General features: G+C 36.7%; 2 protein-coding genes across 4 annotated transcripts in view; both read right to left on the reverse strand.

The window, feature by feature from the left end:
- Nucleotides 1-503: 503 nt before the first annotated feature.
- LOC143462975 (protein YIPF3-like) lies at nucleotides 504-4,541 on the reverse strand. Its single transcript, XM_076961309.1, has 9 exons — nucleotides 3,286-4,541; nucleotides 3,046-3,151; nucleotides 2,577-2,768; nucleotides 2,123-2,275; nucleotides 1,923-2,015; nucleotides 1,669-1,800; nucleotides 1,317-1,433; nucleotides 888-1,011; nucleotides 504-814 (listed from the first exon to the last, which is right to left on the reverse strand). Exons 2-9 carry the CDS (start codon nucleotides 3,106-3,108, stop codon nucleotides 708-710), a joined length of 981 nt encoding a protein of 326 aa, XP_076817424.1. The 5' UTR covers nucleotides 3,109-3,151; nucleotides 3,286-4,541; the 3' UTR covers nucleotides 504-707.
- Nucleotides 4,542-6,858: 2,317 nt separating this feature from the next.
- LOC143462976 (septin-7-like) overlaps nucleotides 6,859-20,487 on the reverse strand; it is a 131,832-nt gene continuing 118,203 nt past the window's right edge. For 2 of the 3 annotated variants that reach the window (XM_076961310.1, XM_076961311.1), the window contains 12 exons: nucleotides 17,957-18,065; nucleotides 17,727-17,833; nucleotides 17,287-17,387; nucleotides 12,075-12,209; nucleotides 10,964-11,081; nucleotides 10,403-10,495; nucleotides 10,059-10,155; nucleotides 9,876-9,927; nucleotides 9,664-9,783; nucleotides 9,406-9,541; nucleotides 8,976-9,118; nucleotides 7,682-8,475 (listed from right to left, as the gene is read on the reverse strand). In XM_076961310.1, the coding sequence (XP_076817425.1) occupies nucleotides 8,436-8,475; nucleotides 8,976-9,118; nucleotides 9,406-9,541; nucleotides 9,664-9,783; nucleotides 9,876-9,927; nucleotides 10,059-10,155; nucleotides 10,403-10,495; nucleotides 10,964-11,081; nucleotides 12,075-12,209; nucleotides 17,287-17,387; nucleotides 17,727-17,833; nucleotides 17,957-17,966 (1,152 nt within the window). In that variant the 5' untranslated portion in view covers nucleotides 17,967-18,065 and the 3' untranslated portion in view covers nucleotides 7,682-8,435. Of the gene's footprint in view, nucleotides 7,580-7,681; nucleotides 8,476-8,975; nucleotides 9,119-9,405; nucleotides 9,542-9,663; nucleotides 9,784-9,875; nucleotides 9,928-10,058; nucleotides 10,156-10,402; nucleotides 10,496-10,963; nucleotides 11,082-12,074; nucleotides 12,210-17,286; nucleotides 17,388-17,726; nucleotides 17,834-17,956; nucleotides 18,066-20,487 lie in introns of those variants that run through there. The other variant, XM_076961312.1, reaches the window with a different exon arrangement.

A 20,487-nucleotide genomic window follows, 5' to 3' on the forward strand; every position in this document is an offset into this window, starting at 1 on the left:
TCTTTGACAGACAGCAAAAACGCAGACGAAGTAACTGTTGCGTTTGCTCAATGTACTATTTTCATCGTTTCCCACAATATTTTTAAGACTCCTACGCCTTTAACTAACACTATCCATCAAAACTTCCACAAAAATCAAGCTTGGTGACCGGGGCTCGAGCGATGAGAAATCATTGCCAAGTTCAAGTCAAGCGAGACTTTCCTCAGACTAAGGATAAAGCTTGTGGTACATACCATTGTCTCAGTGTGATGGGGTTTCTTCATTTTCCATTCGCCGATGTACAACATTAAGCTTAATGTTATAGTCAACCAGATGTTACTAGAACACGTTGCATTCTGGTCAGTAAAGGATAACTTGGCATCTTGTTCTTTTTTGTTTTTAGCGATCGTGCTACCTGTCGCCGGAAAGTCAATACTGCACCATCATAACTACCGTGCAAGTTATAAGCCTTCTTGGCTTTATTACTTTTCCGGTGCATTAGCTCATGAACCAAACGTTTGACATAAGTTGTCAGTAAAAAGCAAATCTATTATAGAGCACCGAAACGCATTGATCAACGATGAGCATGCTTCATACAGAAAGAATAAAACTGAATAAATAAAACGGGAATAAAATGCTCAGTGGTCCAGTACTCCAGTCCCAACATAAGTGATAAGTCAGGCCTATTTCATACAAGTGAACTATGGTATGTACAAAGTTAGGTAAAATTATGTTGCAGCAATCTCGGATTCTGGTTCATCGCGCGCGACTCGAATGTTGTCTTCTGCCGCTTGGTACGCAGGGATGAGATCTTTGTCTAATGTTTCCAAAATATCTGAAAGCATATGACGTGTTATAGAAAACTTTTAATTCACGACTATCAATGCTATAAGTTGTTGTTAGCGCACCTTTGACAACTTGATGATAAGCAAAGTGTAAATAGAGTAAAAACAACATATGAAAACTGGAGATTGTTATGCAGAGTAGCAGTCTCTGTGACTTGCCAACTGTTCTTGAAAGCAGAACTGTTATCTGAAACAAAAATTTATTATTTCGCTCAACATGAAAAAACAAAATAGACACTAGAAGATGTTCTAAGTGACCAAGACATGTCCTATGGTATACAATGACAAAAAGCTATGTCTGAAAAACCCAGTAAAAGCCTAAAAATATAGAAATGGAAAAAGATAACAATAAATAACGTAAACAAAAATACACATAAATACTGGACAAATGTTTCCAATCTACTGAAAGACATTTTCAGCAAATTAAACGCACATTAACTTTTGTGGTGTAAAGACAACCATAAATTTCTGAATTATGAGATTCATATTTACCATTCTAGCAGCTGATGCTCCAGCCACTATAGCCCAGAGAAAGTAGAAGACACCATGAGAATAATGTGTGAAATGTCCCAAAAGAAGAATAATACAATGACTGACCATGCCATAACCCTTGAAACAAATTTATGTATGTTTAGCAAGTTGTGATATAATTTGACTCAGTCAATGGTTACAAGTACCTCGTACCCAAAGCTACATTTTAAATGGCAAGAAAAATTAACAAGACGTACAACCACACATGAGACTATGTTCTTACATTTAAAATACTGTGTCGACATTAGCAAAACTGCCAGTTTACATTGAAGCTTTGATGACTGAGTGAAGTATTTTTAAGCTGGGAACTTACCAGGAGAGATAAGCATTGAACAACACTAATGTAAGCATTGCACAAATAGGCAAGAAAATAGATCAGCCCTGAAACGCCAAACCAATATCCGAAGCAGATACCGAATGCTGTTCCCATTAAAGTGCCTTGTTGCTGAAATTTAACAAGTGAAAGTGAGAAAACGCAATAGTTACACTAACATCAGTTACTATGGGCGATCACGATATCTGAAAACATGTACAGGCTACAGAATCATGATAAATAACAAAACCTACCAAAACAGTTCCAGCATTCTTCATATTCATGAGTAATATTGCAATCAGTGTAAAAACAATCATGAGAGGTCCATACAATTCATTTGGAATTTTCTAGAAACAGCATTCGAAACAAAATAGCAAGTTAACTGTGAACACGAGACCTGCTACACTGGTGTGAAACCTGAAAATACATAACTTGTATGCAGAAATAGTTTTACCTGTGGCGTAGTCAATGAACGCAATGGAAGAAAAGATGAACCCAGACGAAAAAGTAAAACTTTAGGTTCCACATCAAAATATGGCCTCAGGATATCAATGTTTGCATAGACATCAATCATTTTACGAGCTTGCTGTTGACCACTTTGCCACATCTAACCATAAACAAAAACACAGCTTTGAAAAAGGCAAAGTGAAATTTGATAACCAAATTTTAAAACAGAAAATTAAAAATAATGCTGGAAATAATGAACAATGACATTTAATGAAGTTTAAGTTAGAAGTGTGTGCCAAAGATTACACAAATTACTATATATCATATGATAAAAAATTAATTTCTTGCTAAAAGTTTTCTTTCAATTTGTATACATTACATAGCAGAATGAGAGAAAAATGTACCATAAAGTACATAAATCATCAACAATTCAAAATTGCACAAGAGGAGTTTAATAAGACCTGATCTGCAACGGCTTTTCCTAAATTGCCACTAATTCCCGACACCATGCCCGGACCTTCTTGTCCTTCGATGGACGAGTCTTTGACCCTGTGAGTAGTATCACCAACATCTTCCCAGCTTGACGTAACTGAGGAGTCATCCATATTTCCCATGTCAATTATCGCTGACTTGCTGCTGTGTTGTGCTTGATCCTGTGCATATGTGCAAAATAAGATACGATGCATTTATCATAATTACACAGTCTTACATGCATTGATAATTTGAAATACTATGTGCATGATGCAGATATATTGCAGTGCTGCATAGGTTTAAATATCAAAATAGAAAAAACTGAAGTGAACTAACTATAAAATACATATTGCACAAGGTAAGAAAGCATTTGATGCAGATAAGAAGAAAACTAATAAGGACCTAAATTCAACATAAAGCAAACCAAATTAACACTTAAATTGAATTTCTGCAACATACCTGAGTGCTAGTTTGTTCATCTCCGCTACTAAATCCTCCCCAGTCACTACTGTGCGAAGTCATTTTTTAGGAAGGCTATTCCGTTAGTTATCCAAATATTGTCAAACTTCAAAATTTTTAGTTGTCAAATTACTACCAGTACCTAGTTAAACTGTAAGTTAAATGTAACAAGCGCTGCACACTGATATATATGGTGTTGTTTTTGTACTTATGCATATACTTAACAATTAACATACATACCTATGCCCATCACCACTCATCTTTTTGGTTTTGTGACCCGTAGTACAAAAAGATTGGAGACCCTTGATTATACTAGCTTCAATTTTACTGCATGTAACTTTTCACAAAGCTTTCTCCTAGACTCACTACCTACATCTCAAAATAGGCAAGGTGACTTTCTTCTGGTGAAATATCCCTTTACAACATTTTTTGATTTGTCCCTGAAATTCCGTTATCAGTTAAATCTAAGCTATAATTATGTTGTATGCCAGGCTAAAAAGTATGGCAGTTTTCCACGAGAAATTGTGAGTGCAAAGACAAAAAAGTCATCATGGCAGCATCCCAAACCCCAGACCTGGGCCTAAATTTAGGCAATGCCGTAAAAAAGAAATAAAAAATGTTCGGCAATCGGGACTTGCACAAAGAAAAGCTCGATAACCGGGGCTAGAGCGATGAGGAATCATTGGTGGCTTTGAATTGTACAAAGATATTCTTTAGTCTGAGAATAAAGATTATATCATATCATACCATACTTGGCGTGTACTGAAGCTTTAGTTCTTTGTTTATTTATTATAACTTCGTATATACACAAACTTCGTCTTGTTTGATTACTACTGATATACGACGGCATAAACATGCAAACATCTTGTTCATGACTTTTGACACTCGTGCGTGTGCCTGTCACACTTTCCACGAGTTGTCACTGTCAGCAAACCAGACTTGATTTTTTTCGGGCGCTTACTAAAAGCAGGTCCAGGTCCAAAATTTGTAGGACACAATCAGTGTGAAAGTGAGTGACGGCCGAAAACCGTCCAGAAACCATTATTACATAATAAGGTCCATGCTGCCCGGTGACAATCTAAAATCAATTTCTGCAAATGCAGGGCGAAGTGACCATCCAGGATCCATTTCTACGTGTCTGTATTGTTTATTTTTCGCCATTAACTGTGCGAAGCAAAAGTTAGAATGCTAACAGTTGTAGGTATAGCACAATTAAACACATGCTCACGAACAATTAACAAGTAGGTCCAAGTGACGGTCCAGGTAAATTGCGCTACCGATTACATTTATAACCGCAATTGAGTGCGCTCTTGTCCGACTCTGCAGACCGGTCACGTATGTTACAGTTTTGACTTTAAAGCGTAATGAGCAAACGTAGCAGTACCCGACTGACTCTTAAAATAAGAAAATCTAGCATTCATACCGTCAAAGTAAAATTGCCACTAGCCACTACTTCAGTCCAACGATATAATACCGGGTAATAAGCTAACGGAATCAAATTAAGTCTACCTGGTATTTCTACTGTTAGACCTACTTACAAAGTTCCAACTGTTACTTACAGGACTACTCTGTTTAGATTGAATACTACTAGATTTCTATGTTGCAGCTATAGATATAATATAAACACGAGTTTATATTATTTCTATCACTCCAACAAACCCCAATAGTGACGTCATTATATAACTTTAACAGTCTACACTCTACACTCTACAAAGTTGATGTTTGCTGCACTGGGCTGAACCGTGTTAACCCAGTATATAGCACAATATAAAAACAGAATATTGGATGACACTCTATACTCTATAGTCTATAGGGTTAACTTTTATTTTTAATTCTTCTACATGAGCTTTCGCAAACGTGAGCTTGCTTCATCGGGTGTATACTATGAGATGATTAAGACTAGTATATTAGACCATACCATTGATTAGACCCATCTATTCATGAAATAATGATCCTAATCTCCTATTCTTCGTAACGTAATCTGCCGGTTAAACGAACGTTTGTTTACATTTCCACTTAGGTCGGCAGAAAATTTTTTGGTGTTCTTAAACAGTTATAGTAGAGAACATTCGACTCAGAAAATGTTAAAAACACTTATTGTATGTAAGTTGTATACTTTTACTTACTTTACTTTAATACTTTTTGTCCATTTCGCCGTTGTTATTAAAAGCAACATGTGATGGTTTGTGTTGATGTTTAAAAGGTTCTGTTCAGAAAAATATTAGTTTAATTTAGTCAGGGGTCATCCAATAAAGCCTACTCATTTATACATAGCTACATTTTTAAAACTCGTTATTGGGCAGAAATTTTAAAAACGTTTACTTGTGCCCCATTGTAAAGTTCAATTGGTCTATAGATTACAGTTACTTTCAGATGTTGGTGGTAAATGTGAGAATTTGCTGAAAGAAACTTGTTGAAACTAACCCATAGCCTCATTTATAAGCGTAACAATTTTTCCCGATCTGTGTCAGGCACATTTATCATCCTAATAGCAATAACCGACAGGAAAATTTGACGGCGGGTTAGAAGCAAATAATCTTTAAATGGTTTTTATTATGAGCAATATTTCAGGCAATATTAAATCTTTTTATTTTGTACGTCAAAATTTTAGGACCAAATTAACAAATTAGAAAAACGTTTTCATGCCTAAAACTATTTATTAAAGATAAAAAATAAAAGGCAAATAACAAGCAAATGCTGTAGGTTGCAAAAGAAAGGTAATAAAAATCCCTTTCGCTTGAAGGCTCATAGCAATTGTTTTGATATAGTCACGTAAAAATATGTTGCGATTGTAATAACATAAAGTCCCCCCGTAACAACTAGCCCCTGTCTCCCAAACATTCGTTACAACAGTTAGTCCCATACTTAGCAACGATAGCGGACCCATTCTCGAAGTGGGTGCTGGATCCACCGGCGTAATTAACATAGCGCGTCAAGAAAAACCAAAGTTTAAAAGGTTTGATATAATTTTTTACTGCAATCTAAAACGTTGAAATGCGCAGAGCTAGAACTTAGCGCTTTTACGCCTCGAAACGAAATACATTCTGATATTTGTAGAAAAAGTAATTGGCTATTTTTGACGTTCAATTTTAACTCTTCGTATAAAACGGTTGTGCAACTCCGAATAACTCGCTTATTGTATTTTTGGCAAGGACCAGCCAAGTTTTTGATAAACTGACCTTGTACTGCGTGAGGCCTCTATCTGTACTCACATCATAGGGAGTTTTCTAAAAATGTGAAGACGTACACGTAGGCTATGTAACTTAAAATATCTAAGATTCCTTGTATACTTTCCTGCTCTAATGATCATAAGATATCTCAAAGGCCGAAGTGTATTGGCTAGCATAGTCAATTAAACCCCAGGTTGAATTTTGCTCGAACAAGTTTTACTGTTAATTTCGAAAGAAGTTACATGTGGCTGATAGTGATCGATTTGTTGGCACACTTTCCTCTGTCAGTTAATTTTTATTTCCGAGAATAAATTATGGCAAGTTCCCGAGCGCAAAATATCAGCTCATCTTTTCCTTTCAGTTGAGGATTCCATGACATAGGGAGTCTTTAATAGTTGTAGTGGGTGACCATGTCGCATAGCATACAAGACAAGGAGCTATTGGACAGGAGAACACAGATGGATGTATTGTATATATTTAGGAGAAAACACACAATTAAATGACCAGTCGTTAGTATATAATTTAATGACCGAGTTAGATTGCTTTTAAAATAATTTACAAATATGAAATTTGTTCCATTAGAGTTTGGTATCAAATTGGTAATCTTAATTTCTGCGATACAATATGCAATACGACGAATGTCTTTCAAATTACGATGGCAAAGTCTTATTAGATGCCGCAACTGAAAATCGAACAATACGATCAAGTTCAAACGGAATGAAGACGAACAAAGTAACAAATACGTCACAACATGCAGAACTCTGATTACGATAGGCAAAGTCTGTTGTACCAAAGTTGTCATAATGTGTTAACTTGACTTAATGGGCATGTATTAAAGCAGCAACTTAGGAATGGAAAAGAACGGCAGCTAACGAATTAAAGTATTTGCTGAGTTTAACAAAGCCACTGTTTCAAACTAATAAAACTAAAAACAAAAATACTAACCTATTCATATTAACCAGCATAAAGCTTAAATGTGATCTCAAATAATCTACACGGCGAAAAGCAACATGTTTAGACGTACAATGAATAGGGCACTTTTGTCATGCAGCATTTATGGAGAACTAGATGGTTACATGTAAATAGCAATAGGAAATAGATAAGGTTCTGGTAACGCTCAGCAAAAATGTCCTTTTATGTACAAAAAACAACAACTATTTCTTACATAAACGTGAAGGATCGTAGAAATACAAAGGCCGAAATGCATTCGTAAAATGCGGATCTTGTCAAATCATGTCATGAGTCGTTCCAGGTATCTTCGTTAAAACGTAACAAACGAGCCATTGTATTAGTAGGTAGATACTCTGTCAGCCAAGGCAGTAAGAGCGTGATCTCACCACTTCTTCTTCCTTCCAAGAGTGCGGCTGTTCAAACGAAATCAAAGTTTAGTTCATTCCGGTTCCAACCGCAAGCAGGGTCGCGACTAAGGCATTCAAAATAGGGAGTTCCCCAAGACCACATCCGCAAACGATGAAGCGATAGATTTATTTTGTTAATAACAATAGTCATTGCAAATTACGGCTTAAGGAACAGTAACAGAGCTTAGTGAATTCAGTAAACCGATACGAATAGTGGAGGCAGAACAACTGTAAGCCTATGCTCTCAACTGGTAGCGATATGAATTGGTATAACGACAAATGAAAAGCTACACCAGCCGTATAAGTGACGAAGGGATAAAGGTTTTTGAGGAAGCGCTGCCTGGTTGTGAAGGGCAAGTTAGAGGCAAACTCCATGCAAGGTATGCAGACGTCATTAAGTACATGAAAGATATATGACGTAATAATGGGTTATTATTGTTATGTACAAAGAGGACACAAGCGGCTTATTGTCGTGTTTGAATAGGAACTGAAGCGTATAAAACTCATTAAGGGCTCAGAAGACAAAACAAATTGCAAATCTTTAACATGCGTCCGCAGCAAACGTCGTGTGTAGCAGTCAAGTTCACAGAAACATCCAAATAAGCCATTCATCAATTAAAATAAACAGTTTTCTATTTTAAATTCTATTTCAAACCGTGCAACTCTCTTGAACCAACGCCATGCCCCATGGACAATGATATCATAGTGACGTCATATCCATTGCAGCATGACGTCACGAAAAGTGGGGCATGCAATAAAACGAAAACAAATTAAGTTTAAAAAGAGCCAATGGAGGTCCATTCAGTTAAGAGTCTGGCAAAGTTAATTGTTGTAATCCACCGGGTTAGTGACCAGGTCACCACTAAAACAAGGTTTTGGTCTTCCGCTTCCTGTCCAGCCCTCTGTCGTTGCCATGGAAACCGCGGCGGAGCAACCAAAGGCAGTCAAGCCAAAGCCATGCGAGTGCAGAGTGGGGCAGAATATTGAAAAAACACAAAAAAATAGAAAACAAAAACCAAGGTAAGTATTAGCACATTGTCAAAAACAGAGCATTTTCACAGCATTTACAAATTTATATTTTAATAATTGCAATCTGTGAGAACGAGAAATTAACGTAACCAGCACGCATTACATGCAAGAAAGGCAGCCCAAGTTATCAAGCAAGATAATCATTCCACTAACATCAATGCTTGTCCATAACCATTGATTTATCATTATTTTTATTTCAAACCAAATTTGCTGAGTTTCTAGTGGGTTGTTTTATGAAAAAATTCTGTGTAGTTTACACACAACTCAAATGAATATAAAACAAGTATTTTTACCACACCCATCAATAGCAAAATCCTAGATTTATTTCTTGGGCCAAGTTTTCTGCGGTTAATACAAAGTGCCTGAAACTTACTTATCTGACTTCCTTTCTTCGCTGAGCCTGGCTTGTAAAACATCAAAGTCCGCCTTTTCCTTCTCGAAATGTCGCTGTTTTTCGTCCAGAGCAGCATATTCTGCTTCCAGCTTTTTCTTCATAGCCTCGTGCCGACGGGAGAGCTGTACATATTTCAAAACACTTTAAGTATAGAAGAAAGGCAGAATGAATGTTTCCACTGAGGGTGATCACTGCCTCAATTGAGAGTGTATGGTTGTCTTAACTACAATACTTGTTTATTGTTTAATCGTAATTTATTCGAATATACGACATATTCTTGCATTCAAGATAATTTCTTGTTCTTCATTTTGTTAATGCAATGAGTTGTTTATAATTCTGATTTCCTGGGGATTATGCTCTGTTGCCCAGGAGGACACCCCAATCCCAAACACATTCAAATCAGACTCACATCTGACTCCGAATCTTGAAGCTTCTGTTTTTTCTCCTGGACTTTCATCTTGAAGACTTCCTCCATCTCCATTTCCATCTTCTTCATCTTTTTCATGTGCTCTGTCTTCTCTTCTTCCATTTGAGCAAGAGGACTCCTGGAAAACAAGTACGCATCGCAACTTAGATGAAGATCTTGTAAAAATGTGTCCTTCATACACATCAGCCCTTTCTATTAACTGGAAGCAAACAGCTTCCTCCACTGATGTGGAGTACTCACTTGGTCTGAGACTTAGTCCTCCCATCCACCTGTGTTGTTGTGACGCTGCTCAATTTTTTACTCCTGTAGTTCTCGTAGTGGACGTTGTTCGTGACATCCTTTAAATCTTGCATGTGCGTTCTGGAAAGGTTGAGCAAACTTTGGTAACCAGGGAGAAAAAAATCTGGAGCGTGGGTTTATGCTTATAAATAAAAGCCTTTGATTTCACCCACCTAACCAACATGTTTCGAAGAACAGTGAAATCGCAGTGGTCGATATTTTCAACTGTTGGAAGAAAAACAATGATCAATGCCTGCATCAATCTTACACAATTTCTTCATACCTTAGCATTCATATTAAAAACATTTGAAACAACTGAAAAGATAAGATAAAAAATTGTCAATCATCCAACAAACCTTCCGCCACACCCCACGGGTACTGACGACCTCTGGTTCTGCGGCCTCCGACCTCAAGCACGGTGTTGCTACCGACAACAGCGAACGGAACTCGACTCTGCGAAGTATTAATTTGTTGTGATATCTCTGACTGCTCAATATCGTCAACATCGATGAATCGATTGAATAATTCGAGATTAAATATTCCAAGTTTATACAAAATCACTTTTTGGTTAAGTGGTTGTAAACAGCTGGTAGTGTTTGCATTGTTTGAATAGTGCGACCAGCACCCATACTTAAGTCACAGCTTGTTAGCTCATATCAGCCGAAACTAAAAAATTAACTTAAGTGATGACGTCACAAACCTTCAACTTCCGGTTGAGTCTGTTCTCTTCCTCGTCTTCGCACTCTGGAAACTCGTAGAGCTGGATGTTGTGCTCCCGGATCTCCTTCATGATCTGGATGAGAAAATAAAACGATCAGAAATAGCACAGGAAGAGGGTGTCTAGATAGAGTGGTCGTGAATGAAAGTCCAAGACTAGAATCAAGTGATGAGTATAGTTGATGGATGAGTGACTCGACCCCATTAAATTAAAAGCCAACATCTTCTCATAACGTTAGTGAATGTGGTTCAGTGATTCACAGTTAAGCGAGACCCAAACGTGTACAGAGATAGTGGTTGAACGCGGACACCACGACATGATATATTGGGTTATACGCCCTTAACTCCAAGCACCTGAAAATGTCTTAACTTAAGATGATTCACGGCTATTTGCTTTGTACAGTGGCGAGCACAAACAAGCAAGAAGAATGGCAACAAGGTGATTTCATACGTGCTGGCGAACGTCGAAAAGGTCAGGCAATTACAAAGAAATGGAAAGTTGTTAAAGAATCGGCCGCAAGACATAGTAAACTGCAATCCAAACCTGTTTCTTAAAACGCAAGCATTCTTCAGGGGTCATGGTATCTGCTTTGGCAATCAGCGGAATGATGTTGACTTTATCGTGAAGATTCTTCATAAATTCGACATCCAGTGGCTTCAACCTGGAAACAAAGAACTAACGACAACCGCCCGTTTATAAATCAATAAAATCTCTGCCGACAGACGAGCGAGTTCGAATTAGTTTTCACGATGGGATTTTCCTAATACCGTAACAACATTACGTACCAGATGAATAATTAATATGGATTAAACAAGTGTGTCTCTTAAAAGAACACAAATTGTAAAACAGAATATACTGTACTGCAACTGAGCCACAAAATTGGCAGCCTAGCTCAATGCTATCCAATTGCGAGCCAGGAATCGCATACAAAGGCAACTACAAAGGAAACATTAAGCGCTATTTTGATGCTCTTGCCAAGAATAACTTGCCGGAGGGCTTAATATCAAACCCAAGCAAAGAAGACGTTAACATAAGGTAATACAAAACCGAGCTTGTCGTAATATCCTATTTAACCGAAGGCTACGTGTATGACATCACACAAAGCACCCCTGCATTTCACGAAGACAGAAAATGCTGATGTTTGTAGGAACATTACAACAAATCGCTGACGATGGCCGAGGCATTGCACGCTGTTATAAATACACATTCGCGTATAATGTATGCGGTTATGGAGTTAATAGGATGTTCCACTCATGGCGTGTACGAGTGGGTAGCAAGGCATTATTTCTGGTATGCTAACCGCTTTGGGATTTCATGGTTCGTTAGCCAAGCGATAATGGAAAACAAAAACAGGGAAGGCAGTGAAACCTCTACAGATGGAGACCCTGTCCTTTGAACAACTAAGAGGCTTAACTTCATGATACAATGTCGTGCGGTCTGTGATGGGTTTGTTTTATGCAAGTTTACAACATCTATAAAACGCAATAACATGCTGCTGATACCGTGCAAAATCGCCCACCACGGGACGTTAAGGTGGACAGTCAACGCGGTAAAAACAACACCAAAAACTTCAGGCTAAGCTAATTATAAATCCATGAAAAGTGCCATAGAAGAAACGCAATGTTACACTGTATACTATATCATATACACTTACCCGTGACCGGTTGGGGCGATGAAATAAAGACAACAGTGGACTCGGTTGTCGGCTAACTGTGTTCTACTCACACGGGATTCGGCGTTCAAGTAATCTTCGAATTTGCTTTCGACGTGGTCGATAACACGCTGCCAGCTGGAAATATGAGAAAGAGAAAGCAATTAAATGTCAGTTTTAATTTCTTGTTGCTTTTTTACGCTGAATAATGGAAATTAACTTGTTGGTAACTACGGGACAAATCTGAAAACCAAGGTTATTGCGGAAATCAAACCAAATGCCGCAGGAATAAAACCTAATCCTTTAATATTTAATTTTACGTTGGCTGCATTCCTTCATCAGTATTTTAGATGGAGACCGGTTACTTTCAACAAAACTGTGGTTTAAAAGAATTTACCGATGTGAAGTTGTCTGCGTTTCTTTTCGAAGTAATATCAAACATCACTTAAGAAGTTGAGAGACACAAACCCGCCAACTCCAAATACGGCAAAAAGGCTTCGCAATGCGGCAACTTAACAGGAAGTTGGTGCAATGGCGCTAAAATAACAGCAGTGTTGCTCAATGCAATTCATTTCTGCGCTGTAGCCTATTTACTAATAACAGGTGGTGGCATGAAACAACGGGTCCGCCTCTCGAGCTATTAAGAGATAACTTGTGATCAGCGAACCATAAAAATGGTGAAAATGGTTACGACGACATGACTAAGAGCCGGCTTTGAGATGGAGAGGTTTTTATACGTGGGAAAAAGAAAGTGGTACAAATAATAATCTAGCAATTTATTGACTTGATACTGACTGATAATTAATAATTAATCAATGACACTGCCGACATTAATATACTATAACGCCATAAGCGACCTAACGTCGGTTGATTGACGACGGATTAATTAATTATAGAAACTGCAGACTTAACAATGACAAGATTTCAATAAAGGTGAAATTTTTTGACAGTAAAAATAGTTTTACAATCAAACAAGAATAGCCTGGAATCCCTAAATATTGGAAAGTAATATAAAAATGATTGTTACTATTTGCTGTTACTACAATCGACCGACGATTAGAAAAACTGTACCATTCACTTTGTCCAAGCGAATGCGTTTTCATCAGCATTCCGGAAACAAATGGTCGCTACAAAATTGGCAATAAAACGCACAAAGCCTTCACTTGACGTCATCACAGAAGAAATCAGATTTCATTAAATCAGCTCGCCTAGAAAACTCAAAATCTAAGGTCACCTGTTAACAAGAGAACGATTGCACCGGCGCCGATCGCATACAAGATGTTAAATTGGTTACACAAACATAACACGACGACATTTGCAAGTAGAACGTACCAGTTCGCATTTACACTCATTTTGTGAAAGAAATTTCGGGCTGGAGTTTCTAGTGACTAAGCTTTTAGTTTTCTAGGTTTTGGCACAAATTTTGTTGCGCAGTTTCTTACAGAATTTGCATGTAAAGTCAAGACATGAACTTATTTTAGGCCAAGCCTTACCCGTCAATTACCGAAATACCCGTTTTCAGTTAAAAAAGCAAACAAAAAGGCTTGGGGATTAGGGCAAAGTTAAAAACAAATCCATACATTTTGATACACGTCGCATTTAAAACCAGCAAAATAAACCCATTGTGCATATATCAAACGAAAAAAGTTTCTTGACTTCACGTCGGCTTGCTAACTATGATTTGTTAGCTTTACGAAAAACGGCCTCAATAGTTTTTCACAAAGTGTTGCTCATAAAATGAACGTATTGCAATTAGAAAGCGATAATTTTAGCCAACTTAAGCACGAGACCAATGCCTCCATCGTACAAAGCCTAAACTAAAACGTTGCACTCTAACCGGATTACTTCATGGTAATCTCACCCACAATGCATTACAATGTCAATGTTAGTCAATTTCCAACAGCTCACGTAATACCTGGAATCGCCTATCCTATATTATTTCGTAGCCATTAATAAGGAAATTAATAAAGTGGTGGTAAAGCTCTGTTATTTATCTCGGTGTATACGTGTCCGTAACTGTAAAGTGTGTTTTGAGATCAAAAATCGGGGAAAAATACTGTACAAGTTAAATAAAGGTCAACAAATACATCGTTTTACGTCATACAGTTTATCTGAAAAATAGAAGACTTATATTTGCAAAAAAGGAAAGAAGATATACACCAACACAATACTCATAAAATTATAATCTTTTTAAAGAAAAAGTCGGGAGCCAAAATTATAATGACTAACATGAAAATTGTTCCGACAATCAATCTGTTTACTAATATGGCAAGTACAACCAAGGATTCGTAGAAAGCTGGACGTATTTTACGACAGATTGTCATTTCCTCTCTAAGGGGTGTACACTACACAGATCACCAGTGAATGCGTTATTATTAAAGCTTTCATTTCGACATTACGCGGCAACCATACTGTAAATGGACGTTTCTGACGAAGCGGGCTGGGGTACAGTACTAGGCCAACTAACTAAAAACAAGTTAACTGACTAACAAGAAACTATATTAAGTCTCAGCTTAACAAGTATCGACACAGTAGGTGTAGTTTACAATCAAAACGTTGAAGTAGTTGATGACACTTTTACAAGCCTGGCTGGCACAGAATAGCGTACGTCACCAAGAACTAGAATCAACCAAAAAAGCAATTTGTAACATAATTGGCCGTGAAACTGTTATACAAAGGCTTGTGTCTCTGCGGTAGTTGGGGGCTGAAACGGGACAATACAATCATATTATTATTAAAAGAAGTGCGTTGCCACCGTCTACTACAACTTTCTCTAACTAAAAAGTCATTAATGCTTGGAATAAATGCGGAGAAAATGCGTTGTTCAATTCGCGGGAGGAATAAACTTCAGTTATCATCACATACAAGCATTGTCCACACAAGCTTGGTAAAATGTGATAAAATTGTTGTTCGGTGCTCGCCGTTGAAGCATGACAATTCCTCACAGTGGGCAAACACCCGAAAACCAATGTCGCAAAGAATTAGACAAAATGCCGAGGAAATAGAACCAAAACTGTTATTATTTGGACCAAATTGATATAGATTTCAATTTTCAACCCATTCCAGCAACACAGGTTTTAATCGGCATCGGATTTCCATATCTAAGCAATTACGATATGCAACGGAGCCACAAAGATCTTTCATTGGCTGAGTAAAATGTACGAATTATGCGGTCATTTGTAATCAAGAGTTGTGCAAGCACTGCAGAATAGAATTCTACGATAGGTTTGGGAGCCACACTTTAATTCGGGACCACTTCAAATGCAAATCGAGCAACCGTGCTAAGTAGATACTATGACCGTTTATTAATAACAAATTCAGCGCCTTTTTTAAGTTCTTTGAAAACGCAGCTCGTTTTACAAGAATTCTAACAAAATTGGTAACGATTACATGACGTCAATCTAAACTATCCACTAAGATTGCCAGGCGCCGCGTTGAAAACAGATGATATCATGAGATGACTTCATAGAAAGTCTCTGTGTATTCAAGTTGTTTGTTACGGAAAACAAATATGTGCACAATTAAGTTACGTTGGAAAAAGTTACACAAAAATATTGAAATGTAAATAAAAGTTTTTTCGGTTTCGTTTCGCACAAGTCGATATTCCTGCAGCCGGCTTCATTGCTATTTCTATCTATCTGACGTGTAATAAAGCAAACTGTTGGTCCCATTTAAGTCAGTAAGAAACTTAACTTGATTTCGCGAAAGTTAAAATCAGACGTTTCCAAATTAATACAAAGAAATGAGACATATTTAGGAAAAAGCGATGTCAATGCAGTGAGAAGGTAAAAAGATTGCGGCTAAAAACAAACAGAGTCTCATTGCAATGCCTGTCACTGTAAGTGATGTTGTTTACAATATTTTCGTTGAATGAATTAACTGGTCTAAAAACGTTCCCTGTCATAAAGCAAAAAACCGTCTGAACCATAAGTCGTGACATGAATGAAGATTTGTAAGCAGTAACCTGGAGATGGTTTTAATTTTCTCTTTGTGAAATAGTCGAGGCAGCAAATGCCTTATAAAGCTTTCAGCACAACCACCACAAATGTTATAGCAAGGATAATTAACAAGAGTCTGCATGCAAAAGGATTGATAAATAACTGAAAAATGTGTAAACTGTTTTGCACATTGGTTGTGGAGCATTCACTCATTCTGCTGAAAATATTCAAAGCCCAACTTAGAACGTGTTTGACCGTAATTGACAAGTAGTAAAAACGCCAAAAAGAGCTTATAAGAGTTACAAGTATAGGCTAAAACAATTTTACACTATGGAGCAAAACATGCTTCAAGCTAACCACAGGCATTTAAGTGCCTACATACGTCAATTGTAAGTGAACAGTATGTAACGTATATTATGACATTTGCAATTCATTCCATCAGGTGACAGGTAAGACACCCGATTCATTACAGTATTCCACAATCTAATCATCGTTATATTTAAACTTTCTGGGTCGATGTTTATAAACCATGGGTTAAATACTTAGAATTATCAAGCTCTACGAGTTTTTATAGATTACGAAGTATTCACACAAAAGTTTTCAAATGCAAATGCTTCCAAAAATAACTGTGCAATTATTGCACCCTAAACCATTTTTGAAATTTGAAATTTTTATCATGAAAACTTTCATATAATCTATATATAAGATTGATACCTAGGAAGGATTAACATCACGTCCGACCCGAAGCCTAGTTGGAGGTTTTCGTTGTAGTGTATGCCAAGTATTGACAACTAATTTTTAATTTAATAAGCAGCAAACACTCTCCAAAGACACTGTTGACAGCGGAAATTGACGGAAACACCATTTTCAACTGGAACAGCGTTCTAATCTGCTTTGTGTTCAAGTATTGAACAATCTAAAAATTGCTTTAATTAAGAGCATTGAAATTTTTCACTTATGCCCAGCGTTGAACTTATTATGCGCTAAAATTTATTCTACATGCGGCCCTCATTAAAAGCGGCATCATTTCTGGCCCGGTAAAGCATTTCGGTTAAACATAGCTGGTTTAAATATTTAAAGTAAGTTCTTTAGTAGATATACACATACACTAGCAGAAGAATCAGTGTACATCAGCAAAATAACTTTGCACCTGAGCGCACAACAAATATACAACTTTTGCCAAAACAAATACACTGAAAGTGCTAACTGGTATGCAAAGTGCAGTGCTGGCAAAAGTTACAGACTTTTTAAACGAAACAGAATGTGGTGAAACTCACCAGTTACTGTTATCAACGGCATCTCCAAAACCGGGTGTGTCATTTATGGTGAGGCGAAGTATGACTCCGTTTTCTTTTATCAAAACCTTCGTTGTTTCAACCTTAAGTAGAAACAGAGGTCAAAGCTTGCTCCTTAAATGCATCCTTATCCGATGCCAATTTAAATACAAAACTCAAATGCAATGCAAAATTGAGATTATAATATTCTAATGCAATGTTGGTCAGATTATCCTTCTTAAGAAAAGCTTTCTATTAACACCGGAATGAGGGTGCCAATTGCCTTACAAGAAAGTTAATTCGCCATACATTGATGCACTGCTCTGCTATTAAACCACAATCATCAAAATTGAGATTGAAAAATAATAATCAGAGATTTATCACAAGTTAGTGAGTATAGCATTGTGAGGAAAGTAGTATTACAGATCACCAGTAGTACTTACTTTTTCGGTTTTCTTGGGTCTTATCGATGGTCCGGGGTATTCATTTGAATACAAATCCGATAAAAATAAAGAATTAATCAAAGTTGATTTTCCAAGGCCTGATTCACCTGCAAAATAAAATCCAACAGCCAATTGTGGTTACTACAGAACAGACTGGGTTTGGTTGTCAAATTTTACATTAATTACGTTTAATGTTTATATGTGTTTCTCTCAACCAAATACCACCTTACCTACTACCATCAGTGTGAATTCAAATCCTTGTTTCACTGATTTCCTGTAAAGTTGATTGGGCAGGTTTGCAAACCCCACATAACTGTCTAATGCCTTTGTCGGCTGTTGCTGAAAAAACGTTAAAGATATCAAAATTCTTGTCTCGCATAAAACATAGGAAATAACTGTTTGCATGAATACTGTGTGATATAGACAAAGAAATCTGAGTGCAATTGCTCACTGTAAAACTGAAATCATCTGTAAAACTATATATTGTACATGACTACAAGGTATACTACGTAACATATGTGGCATATCAGACACTATTCACAAAAGAATTTGATGTACTCACAGCTGATGCCAAAAAAATTGTATTGAATCAACCAGGATGGAAAACAAACATGTAAATAAATAAATAAAATTTAGTGAAAACCTTGACAGATATTTCAATAAAATGTAACAGACGAGCAATTTTCAACTAACCCATAATTAAGTTAATTCTGCAATCATCCTACTAAGCATATAACTTACCCATTTCACCTGGGCTCAACAACACCATGAGGATAATACGTCTTCAGATAAATTTCCTGGGTACCTTTTCCAAATGAGAGCTGGTGTTTTTTCCACTGCACCAAGATTTGTTAGCACTCAGGTGACTAGGCAATCAAAAGATTTTGAAATCGAGATTTTGTCTATGCAGTATCTAAGGTATGTCCAACTGGCCTGAAAGCCACCTTTTCAATGTACACCATTAAATTCGTGCTAAAACAGAAACTATGATAAGCACATCTTATCATAAATTACAAATTTTTGCTGTTGTTCCAAATTGTTGCAAAAATGACAGCAAGTGCAAAAGTCTTTATATTGTACTGAAAGCTAACATGTTCAATGCATCAACATTTCGACTCTACTTAAGTTATACTAATTTTACTGTTGTTAGAAATAATTAAACGTTGTTTTCAAAAAAAAAAACAACAAAATAGACCACTATTGAATCAAAACAATGCTTTTGCATTCCTCATGTTAAAGTTAGCTAGCATAAATTTTGAAATTTATCTGGACTATTATTCAACATAAACTCATCTCATTGTGCAATTGTAAAAGCTGTAAACAAATACTAGAGCATGAGCAGCAGAAGTATGAGTAAATGATAGTATCACAGTCCAATCGTATAATTCTCTGCATTAAACTAAATATCAAACATCAACAATCACATTTGATAGATCAGTAATTAAAAAGATTGAAGTGCAATATTTCACAATTCTTCAATATTTAACATTTCATAAATTATAGAGCACTTTTTAAATCTGGCATAACAAATTTAATTTATTTTGTTTACTTAAGTTATAAATTTGCCTTTAAATTTGTTGATTACAAATCAGCGAAAAAATGAAAAAGTTTGATGCGCTTGTAGGCTAATCTCTTGGGTGTGTACCACACTTCTCACTTTGGTTCATGTGTCACACCTTACAAAATGTAAGAATTAGGACTGAGACATGATTACTGCACCTTACTCAAGTCTAGTAGAATAATTGTCCTTCATCATGCTTCAAAGCACTGCCACCGTTTTATGTATATATGTCTATTGACGCAAATGATGGAGTGGAAAATTTTACATGCTGATCTGTACTGTATACAAACTAGCTACAACTGGCCCGATTGGAAAGCACAGCAATTTTCAACATGAAATTATGCGCACAAATGCCCACTTTTTAATGTGACATTGCACATTGAAGTGTTATCAATTTGTAAATTTGTTACAAACTGCCATTCAATCAACCTAATTTTTTTTGTTTGTTTATTATAATTAAAAATTTTTGGCATATTGATGAGCCTTGTGTGTGCAAGTACCACACTATCCACGATGGATAACCAATTTGTAGCAAAGTAAATAGAGCATTTGGCTTGAAATGATGCAAACCTGTGTTTCATATCCAGCAGCGCTAGCGTTGTGAGGCCATAACATAACATAACATAACAATACATACATAACACATATATGGAGAGCTGGTGCAATTTCTTAGTAGTTTTATAAAAAAAATTTGGAACACCCTAATTATATAAACAGTTTCAATCCATTCACAAGCGGCTTACGTGAACCTGTAGCCTGTATGTATTCTGGAGGTACAGAACTTCTGTTCAATTGTCTTAGTAAACAGTTTGTTTAAACAATTTGGGCAAGATCACACACAAAAGAAAAGTGTATCTTATACTTCTACACTCCCATAGTGCCGTATCAAGAGCAAGTATTGAGAAGTTATTACATCATGATACCTTGTATTCTACTTCCCGTTAACGTCTTCCCATTCAGGCTTTCACAAAATAGTCTGAGAGTGCAAAAGTTGATAAACAAAAACAAGTAAAACTTCATCTACGGAAACAAAAACTGCACACATTTCCAGACAAGCTCTGCGACCACAGCTTAAACAATGAGAAATAAGGAGCAAGTTTAAGTCAAAAGACTTCTCTCAGTTTGTCAATAACTCTGCATGGATGAACTGGACTGTACACACAAGAAACTGACAAAAATAAACAAATTCAGCAAAGGCGT

This window comes from Clavelina lepadiformis, chromosome 6, assembly GCF_947623445.1.
Source record: "Clavelina lepadiformis chromosome 6, kaClaLepa1.1, whole genome shotgun sequence".
Taxonomy (NCBI): Eukaryota; Metazoa; Chordata; class Ascidiacea; order Aplousobranchia; family Clavelinidae; genus Clavelina; species Clavelina lepadiformis.

Bases quoted from the DNA above. Each gene is read 5' to 3' on its own strand.
- LOC143462975 (XM_076961309.1), bottom strand. From the start codon at position 3,108: ATGACTTCGCACAGTAGTGACTGGGGAGGATTTAGTAGCGGAGATGAA. The intron at 2,016-2,122 runs GTAAAACTATTT...TGCTGTTTCTAG, and splicing joins GTTCATTGACTACGCCACAG to AAAATTCCAAATGAATTGTA. The intron at 1,434-1,668 runs GTAAGTTCCCAG...ATTTGTTTCAAG, and splicing joins TTCAATGCTTATCTCTCCTG to GGTTATGGCATGGTCAGTCA.